This window comes from Pseudonaja textilis, chromosome Z, assembly GCF_049901715.1.
Source record: "Pseudonaja textilis isolate UNSWEBS1 chromosome Z, rPseTex1.2, whole genome shotgun sequence".
Taxonomy (NCBI): Eukaryota; Metazoa; Chordata; class Lepidosauria; order Squamata; family Elapidae; genus Pseudonaja; species Pseudonaja textilis.
The window spans coordinates 26,069,995-26,093,285 of record NC_142008.1 but is presented as its reverse complement, the minus strand read 5'-3'; the positions used below and the strand labels follow the sequence as shown (position 1 = coordinate 26,093,285).

The window sequence follows — 23,291 nt, the reverse complement described above, 5'->3', positions numbered from 1 at the left end:
GTTCTGTAATGTATTATTCAACTTGCATGTGTAATATTCTCTCTGAATTATTTGGATAGCTTGTTTTATCCTGGAATCATGCCAACTCTTCCAACTGTAATTAATTACTTAATAAAACTGCCCAGGTGTCTCAAACAGGACAGTCAACTCCAGTACCTATAACTACTGAAGCATTTTGTTAGCCAATCTAAATAGGAAAACTTTCTCCCTGATCCTGGATCTGGTTCTAATCTGTTGATTCATATATTTAGTAGCTTTCATGTACATTTAACTACTAACATGGATATTGTATACTATGGGAGCATCATGTTTCCACTCAGTTTCCCAAAATGTAGCTTTTTCTCTGCATTTATACCTTACCTATCACCAATTTTCACTTTCAGGAGTTGCTAAGAAACCCTGGAATACAATCTGTGCAAGATTTTTATTCTGAAGAGAGAGTAGTCTTTTCTTGCTTTAAATTGTCTTCTTAATGAAATATTAAGTGCCACTAAAACCTTGTGCTGGCAGAATGATATGGAAATGGAAAAGCTGCTCTATATCAAATCTTATTTTGACCATGGTAAATGAGAACTCTCTTGACATGTGTAAAGATATGTCAGGGAAGCTCAGCACTTATCCAGTGTGGAATGAAATATGTCTGTCCTTGAAGAATCCAAAATCTTGCAGTAAAAAAAATTGATTTTTCTTTTATTTCTTAGGGAAGGAAGCAATTATAATGCAATGAAAATAGTTTATTTTGAAAACTATACATAGAGTTATAAGATTGGTTAATACTTCCTGAAAATTTCAAATGAAAACTTGAAGTATTTCATCAGATGTCATAAAAGTTAAATTGGCTATCCTTTATATTATGTTATTGTGCATTAATATTACTGCTCATCATTCTGAAATCTTCAAGGCTTTATAACATCTATGGCACATATATATTTGTGCGGAGGTTCTACTAAAAACAGAACTATAGATCCTGGAGAGAATTTGATGATCCTGAAGTGGGACCATTAGCAAAGAAGATAGTTTAAAGAACAATAAGTTAAGAACCTAAAGTAAAATACAGCTACTAAAAGTAAATCATATTATCTTATCCTAAAGAGTGAAAAGAAGCTCTATAAAATGCATGTTGATAGAATGGCTTACTTGCATGAACCATTGTTTTTAAGATGGATATTTTTTGTATTGTAATTCTGCATTTTTCCTTTGTAGGGAGAAAGTTTTTTTCTTTCTTCAACTATTCGCACATCTTCCTGTATCTTTCATTTGTAAATCATAAACTTCCATTCACTTTTCTTTGAATTTCTGGAAAAGCGTTGTTATGTCTCTTATTTTAGCTTACACAGCTGAAACAATTAATCTTGAGGCATATACATTAGAAAGGTAGGACAGTAATTTTATATAAGTAATTAAAATAAAAAAATAAATACAAATTGTTGAAGCTACATATTGGAAAACATATAAATAATACCATGGGTACTGATACAAACATTACTGAATGAATAGAAGAACATTGGGCTGCTCTCTTCTCATTCATTACAGTTTCTGGATTATTGCTTGGTAGTATTTATATTAAATAAACATGCATATAAAAGCAAAATATTTTTGTACTTGAGAGGTTCTAAATCAGAATTTCCCAAGATTTCCAGCTTTGTGGATGGGAGGGGAGGGAATGGTTCTGTGTGAGCAGACGTGTGTGCGCAGCTCCACTTGTGTGAGTGATGAGTACACGAGCCTCCACTTAAATGGAGCATGTGCACACATCAGCCATTTCTACAGCCTGGTTGCACAGCCCACTAGCAGACTGCAGTCCACAGGTTGGAGAACCCTGTTCTAAATTATATCTATCTGTCTATGCCTGTGTGTCTGTCTGTCTATATCTGTCTGCCTATCTGTCATCTATGTGCTTTGATTATCTTAAACATTTTTCTCTAGTGAAAAGATTTCGCTGTATTGTTTTATATGAATTAAATAATTAGGAAAGGTAGCCTTTTTTCACTGATGAAAAAATCATGTTAGCACATCTTTATTTGACATTCAAGTAAACTCTAAGGTGATAATAATTTTAATGATTTATTAGTTTTGATGCTGTTCAACTCTATAGCTTGTTCATTAATATGGGAGATACATGTGGCCAGTCAGCAGTGGTTTTAATTTTATTTAATTTTATTTGATCAGTTAAATCGCAAACAGATTCTCAGCGTTTATATGGAAGATTTTCATCCAGATTTGTCATTTTCCTTTTCATATACACATACATATACACACACACACACACTGCATCAGACCTACCTGATAGATTATAACCCATAACCTTCAATGAAGAGATGTTTTGCAGTAAATTGATATAGAACAGGGATAATGAGAAGGAGGGAGAGGAGAAGGAGTTAGGTAGCAGTTCCTAGTTAACTTTGACCTATCCTAAAAAAGCAAAGTCTGGTGAGGCCTATTTAGCATATGAGTGGGGACAATAAAGCAATTTTAATGTGTCAGATGGGAAAGAAGACAGTGGCAAATCGCCTCTGTACTTCAGGCAAGAAATTTATACGGACATGTCCATTAAGTCACTAAGAATCAAGCTCAATTAAAAGAGATTTTGGGTTTATAGTTGTGAAATATTTTGAAGGATTATGTTTTATAATACATCATACTTATTACTGCATATATTTGTTGATAGATGGATGGATGGATGGATGGATAGATAGATAGATGATAGATAGATAGATAGATAGATAGATAGATAGATAGATAGATAGATAGATAGTCAGTCAGTCTTTCTTTCTTTCTTTCTTTCTTGGATTTTATAAATTAGATGCTCCAGGGAAAGTCATGTTATTTGAAATATGATTAGTTGGCAGATCAGCATAGAAATAACTGAATGTGGCTGATCAGCTTCATTCTATGAAAAAAACCATCTCTGGTAGCATTATTAATCTTTAATCATGCTGTGGTTACCTGGAAAGTATTTTGAATTTTTGTAAAATAAACATAAATATCCTGTAGATTAAGAATATAAAAAAAGTTGATAGTGAACTTCTGTTGGAGTGAAATGACTTCATTATAACACAAATGGCTATCCAGAGTTAATTTTGCAAAATAAATAAAAATATATATTCAAGGATGCATCTGAATTTTCAGATAAAAAAACCATGAATAATAAATTAAAGATAAAAGAATAGCATCTGTTTGGTATTATTTTAAAAAATAAGTAACTATCACATTTAAAGTTGGGTTTGCAAATCAGGTTTTGAATGGAAAAAATAGTTTTAAGTGAGAAAATATTAAATGAAATATTTTAAGAAATTCAGTTAATTAGAAGAAAATAATGAAAAAGTCTGAATATAAACTACATACCATATTTTATGGATCTTTACCTACAAAAGTGTTTTGCTTACTATTTGTTATAATACTTTAGAATGATAATATTTATGAATTTTCTATTTTTGGTTATTGCTTTGATGGCTATGTGCCAAATCAGTGTTGATTCTTTGCATTGTAGTATTATTGATTATCCTGTTACATCTTACTTTTATTATTTGTATAAATTAAGGTGGTGAGCACACCTAATATTCCTTCCTCTTTATATTTTCCCACAACAGCTCTGTATGGTGGGTTGAGCTTAAAGAGAATATCAAAGTCATCCTGCTGACATTCATTCCTAAAGCCAGGTTAAAACTTACAGTCTCCCAGTTTCCAACCTGGTGCCTTTAACCCCTAGACCAGACTAGTTCTCTCAATATAGAAGTAGAAAACTTTTTCTTGCCTTCCATCTTCCCCAGCATTACATGTATTTTTTGACAAAGTAAGTCCTCACATGTATTTAAACTACGATCCTGTTAATTGTGTCTGTAGGTTGATTTATTTAATGAACTATTTGTTTGTTTTCTTGGCTTCATTGTATTGCCAGGAGTCTTCTCCAATATTAAAGTTCAAAAGTGTTATTTTTCTATCCTGCTTCTTTTAATTTCAATTAATCCCAAACAATTCATAACTTTTACCAATTCTGATTATTGAAAACTTTATTTGTTTTTCTCCTCTATTCTGTCATTTTCATCTGAACCTCACTTCCAATTGCTGCATGATTGACACACTACTGAGATTGACAGATACCCCTTGGAGTCTGATGTTTAGAGGTCACATAAGCAGTAATAGATTCTGTTCCAGAATTTAGCATCAAATATTGGCTTTCGGTGTCAGAAGGGTTAGAGTTAAATGCCAATTAACTCTTTCTAACCTGGACTCACAGGCAAAGCATCCATGCCTTATTGGTTTTGCTTTTGATATAATCTCTAAACCTCATTGTGGATACTGATTTCTGATTGGTAATTTGCTAACATGAATTAAGGCTCTATATTGTATCCAAATACTCTTGTTTGAAATTGGGTAGTTAAGAAAAGTAGTGCTGTATGACAGTGCTAATACATCTAAACAGCTTGAATTTGTCTTATTTGGGAAGTATAAACAACTATTAAACTTGTTATCTCAAATGTTTAATATACAGTGTTATTCTTCTTGGATTGTACTTAATGTATATACTGTGGTTCTGTTTCTCTTTAGCTTGAAACATATGATTTGTGAAGAGATGATTTGTATCAAATATCTCCATATGAGTTAAACGTTCTGTTGTAACCATGATAGGAAATCCCATTTTATAACCTGTTGCAGGAAAGCCTCAATCTGCAAAGATAGAATTACCTCTTTCTTATTGCTTATTGACTTTAAATGGACGTATTAGCCATTATAATTTGTGTATAAGCTTGTATTTGCTGTTGAATTTACCCTCCCGGATGCCCTCGGCTATCCTTTTTCACTGCAGCTGAAACTAAAAGCTGGGTATATGCATTGGTGCAGGAGTGGGGCATAGGGGTGGTGAAGAACCTGCAAGCTGGCTCCTCAATTTTTTTTTAACCTGTTCTTTGTCTCTTAAAGAAACATTAATATAATTTTCTACTGACAGTAAAGGAATCTATAACTGGCCATTAGGGGGGCTAGATGGCTGAGGCATTTGGCCTGTTGTGATATGTTAGCACTAAAACAAACACTATGAAAACCTTCATCATTCTCTAATAGAAAGGTTTCTTCTCGTTGGATATTCATCCTAAATGCATCAGCTAGATCAGTTTGATATATAGTTTTTTGCTGAATTTACTTACAATTGCAAGTGTGAATGGCTTGACTGATCTGTGCTTTTAATTTCCAGCCAAGCAAGGAACTTTGCTGGGATGATTTGTTGAAGTGATAATTGATAGGACATCTTGCGTACTGTAAAAACTAGTGGGCAATGTTGCATTTCAAATCTGCAGTTGAACCATTTCATTCATTTCCTTTTCAATAATTAGTACCATAGTAGCTTGTTGCTAAAATACTTCTTTAGAATTTGTTTTCATTATGCTGCATTGTTATTAAGAAATATCACTCTTTAATTAAAAAAAATAAAATAAAATAATTGCCAGGCTTGAAATAAAGTGTAAAACTTCAATATTATGCTTTTCAGAGTTGGTCTCTCTGAAATGCTAATATCATTGCTTTTTCTTAAAGGAGGCCAGGCAACTCTACGTAGAATATAAAGAAACAAAAATAAAAGAGAAAGAAGAGGCTTTGGCAAGAGCTGAACTGGAAACACTTCAGAGTGAGTTTTTTTTAGTGCAGTTTTTATTGCATTTATCCTTTCTAAAATGGTATGTGTGGGAGGCAGGGGGATGGGTGGGTTTTCCACCTATCGCAGCATGTCCCATTTTCTACACAGATGGAGTCTAACTGAAATCTAATTCTATAGATGGAGTCAGATTCCATCTGTGCAGAAAATGGGTTTACTAGGGATCAGATTAACTGCAATATGAAATTCCAAAAATTACTTCTGAATTCCTGTTGTCTTATTGCATTCAAATCAATTAATCAGGTAAGAAATAAGGTTGGATAAAACGCACAAATATATTAACAATTCCAAAAGATGTAACTTATATAATGTCTTGAAGAAATAGTAATCAGTTTTGTGCCTTCCTGGAGAAAAATAATTCTGGTAAACTTTATAATAGTTCCGAATGGATTTGATTACTAAGCACTATAAAATGTGCTCAAAATGATGTGAACCTACCAAAAATGATGTTATGCGTAACTTATTCACAAAAGATGTGGTCCTTTGATCATTTGAACATTTGAGACTTTTCTGTTTCATTTTTATTTAATTGCAATATGTAAACTGCTTGCTGTGTATAAAAGCTATGAATTTATTTCTCATTTTCCTCATCTTATTTATTTTATAATTGGTCTGCATCATAAAATGCTTAGCAATATTATTTTGCAAGTATTATTGCCTCTTAATGGTATTATAGATTTTCCAGTTTGCCCCATTCCTGTCATATTAAGGAGTAGGCAACATGATAATGTCAGGTATTCTTCCTTAGTGTTCAATTGACTCCATACCCAACTGACTTTTTTTTTAAAGGTTATGATTTTTTATATTAAGGCAAAGAAGAAGGGAATAGCAGAGGATGAGATGGTTAGATAATGACATCAATGCAATGAACATGAATTTGACCAATCTCTGGCAGGCAGTAGAGAATGGGGTTGGGGGGGCATCATGCTATGGTCTGTAGGTCATGGACACAATTTAGCAACTGAACAACAACAGTCTCTTATGAAATACAAATCCGGAAATTTGCAGAGCAAAACACTAGACTATAACATTGTAGGTTTTTCAGCCTGCCCTTGGGCACTAGAATGATTTTCTTTAATAGTAGAGAGTATCCGCTGGCAAATTGGTTTTTTTTTCTCATTAGGCATGTCCATTGTAGTTTTGGTCTTAGTAAATAAGCATTTTGCTGCAGCAGCTATTTTGTAAGTATACCTGCCATATGTTCTGAAAATGCCAAATGTGCTCAGTGCCCAAAATTTGTTTACTCCTCCAGTGAATTTATCTGTTTCCAGTCATATACATATTGTGTTAGCAAACTCCAGTACGAATTTATTTCATTATTGCTATCTTTTATCTCTCAATTTCTATCTAACCCCAGCTGGGTTTTTATTTATTTATTTATTTTGTTTTATAGAAAGGAAAATAGGGGATCAGGCTATTAATTAATTTCAAGTATTTTTATATGCTACATTTCAAGATGGGTTTACAAATCAAAACAGCAAAATAATGAAAACCATAAACAAAATGTGACTTGTAGCTGACTGCTAGTCATATAGGGAACACAGAATAATCATCTCCAAAGAAAAACCATATTTCCATTGCTTTTTGGAAGCTGACTAAACTGGCTACCAGAAGAATCTTGGGATGGGAGTATACAGTATTCCAAAGATTCTGATCAGCAGTGGGACTGCAATGAAATATTGGGGAGTATTAATTGGGTTAATAATAACTTTGCAAGCAATTAGTAAATACATAAATTACTAAAGCTGTTGTCTGATTTAATTACATTTTGATCCCACCTTTCTGCAAGCAGCTCACAATGACTTGACAGGGATTATCTCTATTTCTTTATTTTATTTTGTAAGGTCGATTAGCATGACAGTGAACTAACCATTCCAAAGTATAGCAAAGTAAGGCATTCTGCTTCAGGTGATAGTTCTTGCTGAATTAGGATTATCCAACAATAAAATGGAAGACAGATTTTGATTTCCCTATATGAACAAGGGCACATATCACAGTCCTTCACAGAAATAAACTTCATCTTTTCTTGTGTGGGAAAAAGTTAGGGACTCTTAAGAGAGCATTGGTGTGTAAAGTGTGAAACCCATCTAATGAGAATCAAGCTTTCTGTTATCCATAAAACTTTCTGATGATCCACGTTTTGATATATGGAAGGTCAGTGGTAAGCAACCTGCTGACCTTCAGTTGTTTTGGACTTCTATTTCCTTGACCTTAATTGGCATTATTAATGCTAAGGAATTGTGGGAGTTGTAAGTCAGAGGATCTCATATCTGATACCCTTTAAGTAGAATGTTCCAAAAAGTCTGTTTGCCCTCAAAAATAAAATTTAGTTTAATAGATAGAAAATGAAACATGCTTCTCTTTCTTTCCCTGGTTGTGAGGAGTTCTAAAACATTTCTCTTATCTAATGTTCTGGAACCTATAATTTTGAATTAGATGAACTGTATTTAGTCTCCAATATAATTCAGAAAACTGGGCACTTTCAAGCCTTAATTTCTGCATCATAAACATTTATTATTGCTTTTTTCTGTTTGAACTGAATTCCTAGATTGGGAAACCCCAATGATGGTCACTTATGTCTTACTCATCTCTCAATTGTATTATTGCCACATTCTCTATGTGACCTTGTGCTTGAAGAATGCTCAGAAGCTTCTGGTGGTCTAAAGTGCAATGAATGGCACATGCAATTTGGGAAGTACAGGAGTCCTTAACTTATGACCACAACTGACCTAAAATTTCTGTTGCTAAACAAGATACAGTAGCTGTTAAATTAATTTTGCCCTATTTTACAACCTTTACTGCCACAGATATTAAGTGGAAACTGCAGTAATTAAGTTAGTAATACATTGTTAAATGAATCTGGCTTCCCCATTGACTTTGCTTGTTAGAAGGTAACCAAAGGTAATCCCATGACCCTAGGACACTACAACCTCATAAATATGAATCAGTTTCTTAGTGTCTGAACTTTGATCATGTGACCATGGTGATGTTGCAATAGTCATAGATGTTAAAAACAGTCAAGTCTTTTTCCTGTGCTGTTATAACTTTGAACGATAAGTTGATGACTATCTGTATCATGATACACTCACATAACAATGCTATTACTAGTGTTGCATTGGCTGCTAGTGAGCTTCTAGGTACAAGTTAAGGTATAAAGTATAAGTTAAGGTATATCTTTAGAGCCCTACAAAGATTGTAACCAAATTATTGCAGAATTTATTTCCCTGTTGGCTTTTGTCATGTATTTATTCTAGCAAAGTGGATGTGATCTAGATCCCTTTTGTGAAGCAGTATCACCTGTTGAATTTTCTCTGTCATACCTATCTTATTTATTTATTTTTATTAATTTAGAAAATATGTATTACTGGCTACTCCACATGGCAACTCAAGGCGGCTTATATAACATAAAGGCACAATATAAAAGAAATAACAACAAAAACAAATAAATAAACAAATAAACAAACAAGCAAACTCAAATCCCACCCTGGTGACAACACACATTCATACCAGCCATTTAATGGGCTCCATCTTGTTTTGGGTTCTCCAGGGCCACCGGCAAAATCACATCGTCAGGTCTTCCAAAAGAGAGTTAGAGTAGGCCCTATCTAATTTCCAGAGGAATGATATTTCAGAGGGAGGGAGCCACCACGGAGAAGGCCCTTCTTCTGGATCCTGCCAGGTGTATCTCCTTAGGAGACAGGACCTACAACATTCCTTGCCTCCCTGCTCTAGAGGGCATGATCTCTCAGATATCTTGGTCCCAAGCCATGAAGGGCTTTAAAGGTGACAATTAGCTCCTTGAATTGCACCATTTAGCAAATTGGCAACCAATGCAGTTCCTGCAGAAGAGGTAATACATGTGTAAACCGAAGTCTGCACAAAACCATGTAGGTGCTGCATTTTGCGCCAACTGGAGCTTGCAGATGCTTTTCAGGGATAGTCCCATGTAGAGCGCGTTGCAATAGTCAAGATGGGAGGTAACTAGGGCATGAGTGACTGTAAGTAGGGATTGTTGGTCCAGGAAAGGGCGTAACTGGTTCATAACCTACAGTTGCACAAAGGCTCTTCTGGCCTTGACTGCCACTTGCTGTTTGGGCAGGAGTCGTGAGTCCAGGAGAACCCACAGATTACAAACAGGGTCTATTTGGGGCAGTGCCACCCCACCTAAAACCAAAGGTAGTAATTCTCCCTGGGCCAAAGAATCCCAAACCCAGAGCCACTTGCTCTTGCCAAGGTTCAGTTTCAACCTGCTGCTCCGCATCCAGCCCCTAATAGCCTCCAGGGACTTCAAGAGAGAAGTCATGGCATCACTTAACTCACTATATACTGAGATATACAGCTGGGTATTGTCAACATATGGATGATATCTCAGACCATAATGACAGATGATTTCACCCAAAACTGATGAATAGGGGCAGAGAGAGTACCGATCCCTGCAGGACCTCACAAAGCAGCGGGTGAGGGCTGGATCTCTCACCTCCTATTAACACTAAGTGAAAATGGCCACAGAAGAAGGAAGTGAACCAGGATTGTACAGAGCCCTCCCCACTCCCAATTTCCAAAGCTGCTCCAGAAGAATACCATGGTGAACTGTATCAAAAAATACCAAGAGGTCAAGTAGAGCAAGGATGGATGCACTACTCCCATCCCGTTCCAACCGAGATAATCACAAAGGGGGACCAGTGCCATTTCTGTCCCATATCCATTTCTGAATTCTGACTGGTAGGGGTCTACATAATCTGTTCATCCAGAAACCTCTGGAGCTTCTACACAATCACTTTTTCAACAACCTTCCCATAAAAAGGGAAGATTGGAGACAGGTCGGAAATTATTCACCCAACACAGTAGAATCCAGTGATGGCGTCTTGAAAAGAGGGTGGACCATAGCCTTTTTAAAGTGCTGGGGACTACGCCTTCTTTTAGGAAAGCATTAATTGCCGCCAGAATCCACCCACTTTTCACCTCCTGGGAAGCTTTCACAAGCCAGTAGGGACATGAGTCTAAAACACAGGTGCCTGCACACATATTCCCTAGGATCCTGTCCACTTCCTCAGGAGCAACAGGGTCAAACTGTTCCCAGATAACAGGGCAAGAACCTGCCTCAGCCCCCACCTCTCCCCCCAGACCAGCACCCATGCCAGCATCTAGCTGGGAACAATGTCCAGTGATTTTGCCTTCCAGAAAATCTGCAAATTCCTTAGTGCTCTCTCTCAGGTGGACCTCAGTCTCCTCTTTCCCCAGGAGGAGACAGCTCACTTTAAAAAGATTTGCTGATCAGTTATCAGCAAATGCAATTAGTGCAGAGAAGTATTTACACTTCACTGCATGAAGCACCACGAGGTAGGCTCTTACCTGTGTTTGATCAAGTTCATTCCTTGTCTTCTTCCAGCGGCGCTCTAGACATCTCTTCATCCATTTTATTCCTCTGTTCTTTTGTCTACCACGGAGGACAGAGAAGTCTATGAGTGAGGAGAGATCGTAGGGGCGTAAAGCACTATAAAGCGGTATATAAGTCTAAGTGCTATTGCTGTATATCAGGGGTGTCCAACCTTTCACCTTCCCTGGGCCACATTAGAAGATGAAAATTTGGTTTGGGCCGCACATAAAATAAAATAACAGTAACGATACCCGATCATCCCAAAAAACCATAGAAAACATAGTTAACATATTAAATTTATTTGGAAATAAAGTTAGTGAGATGTTTTTATTATTTATTATTAATTATTTATTAAAAATTATTTATTATTTATCACGGTTTTTTTATCACAGTTTTTTTATCACAGTTTATTTTCCGGCCAAATTTTGGGGGTGGGGGAGAAAGCTCGCCTGCCTCACGCCTACCTCTCCTCCTGCAAATAGCCCGGCTGGATGAGGCAGGACTGGAAGGCAGAAGCAGCAGCAGCAGCGGCGGGGCAGAAGCCTTCCCCGCCGCTGCTTCTGCCCCCACCACCACCGCCACCGCTTCTGCCCCGCCGCCGCTTCTTCCCCGCCACCGCTGCGCTTCTGCCCCACCACCGCTTCTGCCACCGCCACCGCCACCGCTTCTGCCCCTGCCGCCGCTGCTGCTTCTGCCGCCACCGCTTCTGCCCCCGCCGCGCCACTTCTTCCCCTGCCACCACTGCTGCTTCTGCCCCTGCTGCCACCTCTGCCGCCGCTTCTTCCCGCCACCACTGCTGCTTCTGCCGCCGCCACCGCTGCCGCTTCTTCCCCGCGGCGGGGCAGAAGCAGCAGCGGTGGCGGGGCAGAAGCGGCGCGGCTGGGCGGCGGCGGCAACAGCAGGAGGTGGCGCTCTGACGGCACCCGCCTTTTCTCTTGCTGCTTGGCCTGGCGCTCGCCTCGCCCCGCCTCGCGCCTGCCTCTCCTCCTCCTTCTCGCTGGCTGTGGCACGATGGTTGGGGTGGGCACTGGGCTGCATTACGAGACGACCTGGGCCACATGCGGCCCCTCGGCTGCGGGTTGGACAAGCCTGCTGTATATGCACTGCTCTGACAAGAACACCAAATCAGCTATGTGAGCACTGTTCCTAGTCGGTCCCTTGATAATCTGGGACAGGCCCATGGAAGTCATGGTTTCCATGAAATATTGGACTACATCTGATCCCACCCCAGAGGTGGCAGATTGAAATTCCTCAGAACTATAAGATTGGAGAACTCCACTGCCAACTGTGCAGTAAGATCTAGGAGTCTGGATAGGAAAACTGCTATGAAGCAGGGAAGGTGGTACCACAGCAGCAATCCTACCTGATCCCTTGAGCCCAACCTAATAAAAATGGTCTCACCAACTGGGTAGTTGTGGAGCCATGACCCAGAGGCAGCCAGAGAATCCCTGATAACAACAGCCATACCGCCTTCCCATTCCTGAGGTCTAAGCTGGTGCCATGCTCAGTAAGCCACTGGGCACATTTCTAAGATGGAAACACCTCCCTCTGGACCCAGCCAGGTCTCAGTTTATACAAGCCAGATCAGCCTTCTCTTCAAGAATCAAATCAGCAATAAGGCTAGGCTGATCTGACAATTAAAAGCAGCAGCCTAAGACCAGGGCCATCATGGATCTGCAAACATTCCACCCCCCACCTCACACTCTTTTTTGATATAAAAGGAGAACCTCCTCCAACTGACAAACAGTCAGGGGCAACATGAGCCCAACAGGCACTATAGCACTTGCTCTCGCGCCCTCAAGCTCACACCACCCCTTCCTCGCTTTTGCAGAGGGGCCACATCCTGCAGCCCCTTATCCCCTAACACACTCATACCCTGCCCTATTGCTCTCACCCACCAAGCAGGGAGCCGCGAAATATTGTATATTTCAGTTAGAAATCTAAGTGTGCATCTTTCTAGAAACTTGAAAGAGCTTATGATTTTAATTTTTTAAAAATGGTTTTAATTACTTTGTGTTATACTCAGGGGTGGGATTCAAATTTTTTAACAATTGGTCCCATGGGCATGGCTTAGTTGGTGGGCATGGCTTGGTGGTCATATTATTGGCGGGGTGTTGCCAACTCAATATCACTCACATTGAGGACGCATCTCCTCGCCTGGCCTCTCATGACCGTGGGGATGCTGCAACAGTCATAAGTGTGAAAAATGGTCATAAGTCACTTTTTTCAATGCCATTGTAACTTTGAATGGTCACTCCACACAAGCAAAGTACCAGCAAAGGAGGGGGAAAAAACCCAAGAGAAGTTCCTGAGACAGGAAGTCTAGTCCTGCCAAGAATGTAATAAGGGTTAATAGAGAAGCAGTTTCTGTAAGCAACACCAGAATGTTTCCTTCCTGCCTTCCTTACAGAATTAGGCCAGTAATTTCTTCTAACAACTGGTCCTCCAAACTGCTTAGAATGTTAACAACTGGTTCTAGCGAATAGGTGCGAACTAGTAGAATCCCACTCCTGATTATACTGTATACTGTTCCAGTACCCATTAAGAACTGGGTTTGCAAGGAACAATACTATAGAAGAAATATTTTAAGTACATAAAGTGGAAAACATTTGCCATTTTTAGTAGTTTTATCGCATTATATTTTGCAAGATAATCTGAATTATAATTATAATTTGAAAAGTGCTTTAATCTTAGCTCCATATTTCAGATTGTGCATGATTTAAATCCTGTAGGTTCAAATACTTAGCTTTGTTTTTTTCTGATCTTCACCATATGGACAACTTATATTTGAAACATTAGATGTAATATGTATATTGTGTTTGTAATACGATATGTGGCCATTGAGAATAATTTTTATTTTCACTGTAACCTGTTTAATTAACATAATGAAGCTTATGGGGTTTGTCACTCCTTTTAGTAGTCTGCTAGTTTCTAGATTGAAATTCCTGTCACTCGTCGTAACTTCTGTGATAGTACAGAATCTCCAATTATTTATTTTGCCAAACATTTTTGAAACGAAAGTATGGAATCATAATTCCAGTGATACCAACATTCATTTCTGAAAGAACATAATACTTTGATTAATGAAGTAAAACATCTCTGCTGATTTACTGTCTAAAATTCAGAGTGTAAACTTGCTGATCTCAAACAGCTCTTGTTAGGAATGATAGTCACCTAACAGTTGGGTTGGCAATATATAAACCAGGATAGTTATTTAATACTGTTGTATCTTTAAGAGAGTGCTGTAATTGTGATTGGCTGAGGTTCCTCCGATGGCCATAAAATGGAGCCAGAAACCTGGTTTGTTCTCTTCTTGCATTTTCCCTATTGCCTTTTGCCTGATTGTCGTTCTGCTGGAATTGCCCGATCATCGTTCTGCTGTGAGTCTTGCAAACTGTTAGCAAACTCTGTTTACTGAACTTACTGGACTTTGTTTTTGGATTATCCCTGGACTGATTGTATTGAATACTACCTGTTTTAATTGCATATGATTTGGACTGTTCGTTGGACTTTGTTTACCCGTTTACAGGAAGTAACACATACACTGTACTATTCAGTGTATCTGTATGCTGGTTGTGTGTTATTCCTCATCACTCTCACTACGTTTTCCTGAGTGCACTCATTCTCCTAACGGGGAATACCTCAACACTGGTTTTGGGCCCAGTTCAGATAACTCAGATAATTGAGAGTTAGTGTGAATACATGGTATTGTATACAGACAGCTGTTTACTGTTTAGTCATGGGTTACTGTCCTGCTAAAGATGACACAAGACCCATCAACAAGTCTATCACTGATAACCCGGTTGGATGGAGCAAACTATGTTTCCTGGTCTATGAAGTGCAGTCTACTTCTGCGTAGGGAAGTGTTATGGGCTGCAGTTCAGGATCCACTGGATGTAAATGCTTGGGATCCAAGTAATGAGGATGATGACAAAAAGTTAGCTGACTTTAAACGGAACAACGAACAAGCTCTTTGTATAATAGGACTAACACCGAGTGACCTGAGTGGCTAGTCCATACTTGTGGCGAAGAGTCTGCTGTTGGGAGAATTTTAAGAAGATTTATGTTCGTGACAATGTAGGTGCACACAGACATATGTAAACTGTTTAGAGCATGTGTTCTGAAAGGTGGAGATATGTTAGCTCATTTGAACTTTATGAATATAACTTTTCAAGAGCTACATGAGAACGAACTGATTTTTTCAGAGCTACATCAGGTTTATATTATTCTTTACTAATTGGATGAAAGTTATGATGATTCCGTATCTTCACTGGAAGTCCTGACCAGAAATGAACTGACATTGAGTGACATAACTGGACGATTCTTAGAAGAGGCAATACGAAGGCAGGATAGAGACCAACTGAGAGAGAAACAACAAGAGGATTTGTTTTCAACTGCCTATACTGTTAGGTAATGTTTTTCTTGTGGGGCTAGGGACATATAGCTAGATTCTGTAAGAAGGGAAAACGACAGAATATTGGTAATCACCAGAAGGCTAAGAAAAATGTTAATTTAGCTATGTCTAGCAATTCAACTGTAAACCATGATTTGTGGATAGTTGATAGTGGAGCATCACAGTGCATTACTAGAAATAAGAGAGGTTAGGGTTAGGGTTAGAGTTGTCTACGAGTAAGCAAAATGTATCACTGGCAAATGGATGGAAGATGAAAGCATCTGGTGAAGGTATCGCATATTGTCCATGTGTAAATGAGCATTTACCTATGTTATATGTACCTAAACTGAAATTTAATTTGTTATCAGTAAGGGCTTTAGTTAATATTGGTTATGTAGTAACCATTAGTGGAGATAACTCTATAATGGAGAAAGAGGGTAAAAGTGTTACTGCTACTTTAGAGAATGATTTATATGTGATACATGATGACCTGTTGCAGATGGCTAACTCAGTTTATAACAATGTTAAGCCACATGACGATTATATACATTTACTGCATAGATGTTTGGGGCACATTAATTTCAAAATGCTGAAACAAACTGTTAAATTGTTAGAGTGAGTAAAATTAAAACCCTGTAACAAGTACTTAAACTGTAATGCATGTAACCAGGAGAAAAGTAACGTTACTCCAGCAAACAGACTGAATGGGTTTAAGACCAAAGAACCTTTAGAGGTTGTATTTGCTGACATAATTGGTCCTAAGAAACCCAGTTTGGGAGGTGCCTGCTATGTTTTGAGTACAATGGACCATTACTCATGGTACGGTTTCTGCTATCTAATGAAAAACAAAACAGAAACGTTCCAACATTTCTTTAATTGGCTAAGATTTGCAGAAAGGAAAATGGGACATAAGGTAATTACTTTAGTTACAGATAACAGGACTGAGTTTATTAATAATAGATTCCAAACGATGTTGAAATTGGCTGGTATCGAGCATAAGCGTTCTGCACCTTACAGGCCACAATATGACTCATTTATAGAATGGTGAGGGCAAACGTTACAAGCCATGGCTCGCACTATGTTATCTGATTCAGATTTGCCTGAAACACTGTGGGGTGAAGCCATAATGTGTAGCAACCATGTGTTAAACAATGTGGTGAACACAACAACTGGTGAATTGCCACTCACTCGTTGGCATGGCAGAAAACCAAATTTAAGTTATGTACATACATTTGGAGCTCCAGCATGGGTGCATATTTCCTCACAAATAAGATTAAAAGGGCAACGTAGGGCTAGGAAATTATTTTTTGTAGGTTACGAGGCCAACGATAAATCATTTAGATTTGGGGATCCAGGCACTGCTAGTAACACTTGTGCTAAATTTCTTGAGCACGTTGGGTGACATAAAGTAGAACAGGAATCTAACAATGATGTTGTTATGGACACCCAAGTAGTCCCTAATGATGAGATAGTTAAACCATCAATAGCCATTAAAGAGGAAGAACAGGCACAGGAGGAGATAGAAGAACAGGAGCAGGTGGAACAGGAGAGTCCACCAGTAAGCCCTGAGTTACCTAGATGTTCAACCCGTGTAACACGACCACCAGATAGATATCAGGCTAGTATAGTATGCCAAGTAAATATAGTTCTTATTAACTATAATGAACTGAAACTGTATTCTGCTAAGGATCAGGCTGTTTGGCAGGAAGCAATGGATAAGGAACTGAAATCCCTACACAGTTTGGAGGTATATGAAAATGTCAGGTTACCACCAGGTGAGCATGCCATAAGGTGTAAGTGGATTTATAAAATTAAGACGGGTATAGATGGGACTGTTACCCATAAAGCCAGGTTAATAGCACAAGGGTTCGATCAGTCAGCCAATGACTACGATGAGGTGTTTGCACCTAGTCTGAAGGCTACCACATTATGAGCAGCATTAGTGTGGGCAGCTAAGAAGAAATACACAATATATGGAGACGGCATATCTTCATGCACCGTTGCAATATACTATATATTTAAAGAAGCCTTTAGGGATAAAAACTGATAACAAAACTGATTGCTGGAGATTAAAAAGAGTCTATATGGCTTGAAGCAATCAGGCTATGAATGGAACCAATGCATAGTGAAGGAATTAACAGAGATAGGTTTTGTGGCTGGCATGGCTGATCCATGTTTATTCAAAAAGTAAAGTGATGGTGTAATTTCATTGTTACTATTGTTCACTGATGACATAGCATTAATCACTAAGACTGATCAAGAAACTGCTGGGATTATTTCACTGTTAGAAAAGAAATTTAAAATAAAACATTTAGGTGGGATTAAACAGTACCTTGCTTTGAAAATAGATAAACCTAAGGGAGGCTACAATCTCACAGGCAGATAAAATTAACCAGTTACTGAAGAACTTTAAAATGGAACTTTGTAAGCCGGTTAAGATGCCAATGAGCCAGGAGTTTAACCACAGTGATATGCAAAGTCCTGTTTTTGATAAAGATATTTATCAATCATTGATTGGCAGCTTATCCTATCTCAGTAATTGGTCTAGGCCAAACATAGCATATAGTGTCAACCAATTAGCCAGGTTTAATGTTAAGCCTACTGAAAGGCACTGGCAAGCTGCTAAGCATGTGTTGAGATATCTTAAACGATGCATTATGCATTATATTTGGAGCCTAAGGATGAACTAAGTTTAACTGCATATGGTGATGCAAGTTTTGCTACAGACATACCTACATGTAAAACAACGTCAGGTACTGTAGTGTTATTAGGAAAGGTGTTAATTGGATGGCGGTCTATTCGACAAAAACATCTAAGCTTATCAATAATAGAGGCTGAATTCTCATGTTTGTCTCTATTGTGTACAGACTTAGTATGTTATAAACAACTAATGATGGGAATTGATGTAAAGGAACCTATTGTTGTATATGAAGACAACCAATCAGCAATTCAGATGGCTTCCAATCTTGTCGTAAAGACAAGATCAAAACACACCGATCTACGATATCTAAATGTAAGACAATGTGTTCAAAGTAAAATGATTACACTGGAGTGCTGCATGTCAGAGAATAACATTGCAGATCATTTTACGAAAGCCCAAGGCACTGTAAAACATAAGACTTGTTGTGAGGAATATGGACTTAAACTGTAAGGTTTTATGTATTGTCCTACACAAAGGGGAGAATGTTAGGAATGATAGTCACCCAACAGTTGGGTTGGCAATATATAAACCAGGATAGTTATTTAGTACTGTTGTATCTTTAAGAGAGTGCTGTAATTGTGATTAGCTGAAGTACCTCCGACGACCATAAGATGGAGCCAGAAACCTGGTTTGTTCTCTTCTTGCATTTTCCCTATTGCCTTTTGCCTGATCGTCGTTCTGCTGGAATTGCTGTGAGTCTTGCAAACTGTTAGCAAACTCCGTTTACTGAACTTTGTTTATGATATTGGACTTCATTTTTGGATTATCCCTGGACTGATTGTATTGAATGCTACCTGCTTTAACAGTGTATGATTTAGACTGTTTGTTGGACTTTGTTTACCCATTTACAGGAAGTAAAACCTACACTGTACTATTCAGTGTATCTGTATGCTGGTGGTGTGCTATTCCTCACCACTCTCACTACGTTTCCCTGAGTGCACTCATTCTCCTAATGGGGAATACCTCAACAGCTCTTTTTTCTTTAGTTGTTATCTGTATCTACAAAAATAACATCTTAGACATATTTGAGTCTAGTAGGTATTGTAAGCATGCTTTCCCCCAAAATTTGTCATTTAATTTTTTTCTTATTTTTCACAGAGGAAAAAAAACCTAAAATCAAGAAACCAAAAACTGAATTTCCTGTATATACTGTGGTTGAAACAAATGCATATATACCATCATATGATCATGGGACTTCTATTGAAGAAATTGAGGACCAGATGGATGATTGGTTGGAAGACAGGAACAAATCTCTTAAAAAAAAGGCAAGTATATATTTGTTCTAAAAGGATAAAGAGAATGAAGACCCGGCAAGGAATTATACATTGACATATTTATTCTAATATTTATAGGTTGCATTTGAGTAAGCAGTCAAAATAATGATTATCAATTCTGACAGAGGCAAAGTGTCTCTCATATAGCATGTCAGGGCTGAATTATTTAAGATATATTTAATATTTATAATTATCCCACTATTTTTTTTAGAATAAATATATTATTAGAACAGCTGTTCTAATTCTGCACTTTGTTTTAGTTATCTTCTTTGTTTTCTTATGCAAATGAGAAGTAACATTGAATGAACACTCCTTTCTTCCTGGCCCCAAAAAGAAGTGTATACATTGAGCCCTGTGTAGCCAAGTTGTTACCTGAAATGAGTTAGGGTTCAGTCCTTTAAATGCTGGGTTTATAGCATATAAATTCTGATTTCGTTGTATTTATTTTTCTAATTCTCTTTATATATCAGAAAAGTCCTCAAGACAATGCAAATGTCAAAGCTGTTTCTATTATGCTTTGCTACCATATGCTTTATATTGTAATTTGTTACTATATACATGCTATTTTATATCTGGCATGTTAATCCAGCCCCTGTAAAAATGCATGGGTCCAAGCTGAAGTGCTAAGAAGTGGAAATGTGCTGGGTGAATCATTTATTTGTCATTAGAAAAATTGGCATTTCTAAAAGATGAAAGACAAGTGAATTCTACATGTCTAAATCTACTGCATATAAGCACAATAAGAGAACCATAATTGGCAGCAGTTAATTTATCACACATTGAGGAAATGAATCTTGGCTTCTGCAAGGAAGCCAAAATGACTATTATCTTAGATTTCCAGAGCACACTGCCAGTTACCAATGCATGAAAAAAACTTTTCAAAATTTAAAAACTGTTAATGAACCATATGTCTTTCTGAAGATTACAATATGTCATCTGGGTCTAATCTTGATGACCAGTGATATTCTTGGAGAGTTTCATTAAGATATTTCTAAACACAGTGAACTTTTAAAAGATTATGTATTGCTTTTTCTTACATGGAAAATTTCATGGCTGTAATTCTTAGCCAAATTCTTAGCCACATGCTCCAACACTGGAAGTTTTTAAGAAGAGATTGGATAACCATTTGTCTGAAATAGTATAGGGTTTACTGCCTAAGCAGAGGGTTGGACTAGAAGACCTCCAAGGTCCCTTCCAACTCTGTTATTCTATTCTAAATATATAGAAAGGAATCTTGATAAAATAAAATTTAAAATAAAATAAATTTACTGTTAAATGTGTAACTGGTGAGAAAAAAAATCTAAATGGGCAAAATCTTTGCATTTAAGATTATGTAAATCTTTGAATTATTTTAAATAATTAATATATATTAAATATATATTTCTATGCTTATATTCAGTCTTTCTTCGTTGATTGAATACAGTGCAACAATCTGACCAATAATTTGTTTCAGAATATTACAAATTGATGAGCAAAGGACACATGGGTGTGTGGGGTCTCTAATACTTTGAGCTCTAAGCATATAGCGCTTATAAGCAAGCTTCCTGTAATCTTCTTGATTATCCTTACCAGTCTCTGTGGTAAGATATTTCCTTAATGTGACTTCAGAGGCTACTTTTAAAGTTCTCTGATCTCCTAGGTGCCATTTCAGACAAGCTGGTTTGTGTACATTCTTCCATCTCAACCAAAATTGATCCATTTATGAAAAAACATTAAAATGAACCCTCCTATAGCTATAATGCATGTGCATTTTCATGAAATAAGAGCAGTTTTGAAACTCAATCTGTGGTCCACAAACCTGGGTGCCGTGATGTCATAACAGGAGATTTGCAAAAGCTTGTAGCAATGTTATGATTTAACTATTGAGTTGTTGTGGTGTCTATGACCACAAAAGGTATTTAACAGGTCTATATTAAGGAAAGGTTGAGAACCACTGCTCTAGAGCAGGGGTGGGCAATTAATTTCTGTCGGGGGCCACATGGAAAATCAAATCTGCGTTCGAGGGCTGAACCAATTTTATAAAAGGCCATTATAAAGGGCCCATTATAAAATGCAGCAAATTATATATAATTATATAATACTGAATCAAATTATATAATACTGAATCTAAAACTTGATCGAATTCCTCACTTTCTGCTGAGCCCACATAAATGATTTTCCATTCCAAATCTACATTGGAGAAAAAAGACTTTTAAATAAAACGTTCAAAATTTTGGTCTTCCAAGCTCCCCCCCCCTTCCAACAGTAACAAAACCCCTTCCAAACCACCATCTCTTTGAACTTGAAAACAAAAAACCCCAATACTTAGCTTCGATCAAATCAAGCTCTTACAACCAAATGCTGAAGTCAGTGGCACTTACTGAAAATTAGTTGGGTGGGGAGGGTAATTGAAGTTTCAATTTCGAATTACAGCAAGCAATTCTCCAACACCATTTCCTCCGCTCGAGGGGGAAGAGAGAAGGCAAGGAAAGGAGCTCTTTGCCCATCAGTTAAGTCTCAGTTTGCAAGGCTTGAACTGACTCGGGCAGCACTTTAAAAGCCTGCTCCCAGCACCTGAGCAACTTCCCAGCAACTTGCGGCTTCCTTTTTCCTCACGGGTGCTCGCGCCTGGCCCCGAGCCGCGCGGCGGAGGGGAATGGAGAGGCGAGTTAGGAAACTTCGCCGCTGGCTCTCCCATTTGCCTCCCCTTCGGCGGAGGCATCGGCCAGGCACTGGCGTTGTGTGCCTCTCTTCTTTTCTTTCCTACCCTGAGAGCTCTCCGCGCTGTTTTGCAGCTTTGGGGGCCACGCGGTGCAGGGCAATACGCCACGCCCAGCGATTTTTTTTCAGAGGCAGGCCGGATTAGACAGACCAATGGGCCGGATGTGGCCCGCGGGCCGTAGTTTGCCCACCCCTGAGCTAGGAAGTACTCTGGGATCTAGCCCGAAATTCCTTCTTTTTAGTGGGGTAATAGCAAATGAGCCCATTTCTTCTATGGGATAGTTCTTCAGATATTTAAAGATTGCCATCATATTTTTCCTTAGTCATTTTTCCTGACGGCTAAACATATCTATATCATTGAACTGTTCCTTATAGGAATTGGTTTCCAGACCAATCACTGACTTGAGGGCTCTCATCTGAAGTCACCTCAGTTTATCCTTAACCTTTTTTGAACTGTCTTACCTATATCTGGGCATAGTACTCTAAATAATATTGATTAGCATGGACTAAATTAATTACATCTGTAAACCAGATTCTTTACTCCTGTTCGTGCACCTGAAGGTAACGCTGCCATTTTAGCAGCTGCATCACACGGCTGGCTCATATTTAATGTGAAGATGACAAGGATACTCAGATTCTTTCTACATGTTTTACTGCCAAGTCAGGTTATCCAGTGCTATACTTGTGCCTTTCATTTTTCCTATCCAAATGCAGAACCCCACATTTCTCCCTACTAAATGCCACACTATTTATTTCAGCCACTGGCCATGCCTGCCCCGATCTTTTTGAAACTTTGGTCATTCATTTAAAACTCTGTTCATCAAACTTGACAATGTTAAATAGGCAGACTTCAACTCCTAGTGGGAATTGGTTGGCTGGGGCGTTCTGGAAATTGGAAGTCCACACATCTTAAAGTTGCCAACATTAAGAAATATTGATTTAAAGTTTTAGCCATGGTCCTCAGTTTTGTTTCACCTGCAGATCTAAGAAGTTCCTCTTCAATTCCCTCATCCAAGTCATTTTCAAAGATTACTGAGAGTAGGTCCATGAATTCCTCTATTATTGCTTTAGTGCCTTAACATTTAATATATTTGGTTTTGGAGGTTTGAATTTAAATCCATAATATCTTGTCCAGTGTTTTGGAATAACTCTAAAAAGTTTTGCCCTGGCTTCTACATGACAGTCTTTCATACGCTTAA

General features: G+C 38.0%; 1 protein-coding gene across 5 annotated transcripts in view; it reads left to right on the top strand.

The window, feature by feature from the left end:
* DNAJC1 (DnaJ heat shock protein family (Hsp40) member C1) overlaps window positions 1-23,291 on the top strand; it is a 113,618-nt gene that overhangs the window by 54,048 nt on the left and 36,279 nt on the right. For all 5 annotated transcript variants that reach the window (XM_087915395.1, XM_087915394.1, XM_087915392.1 and 2 more), the window contains exons 7-8: window positions 5,530-5,620; window positions 19,217-19,383. In XM_087915395.1, the coding sequence (XP_087771521.1) occupies window positions 5,530-5,620; window positions 19,217-19,383 (258 nt within the window). The remainder of the gene's footprint in view (window positions 1-5,529; window positions 5,621-19,216; window positions 19,384-23,291) is intronic.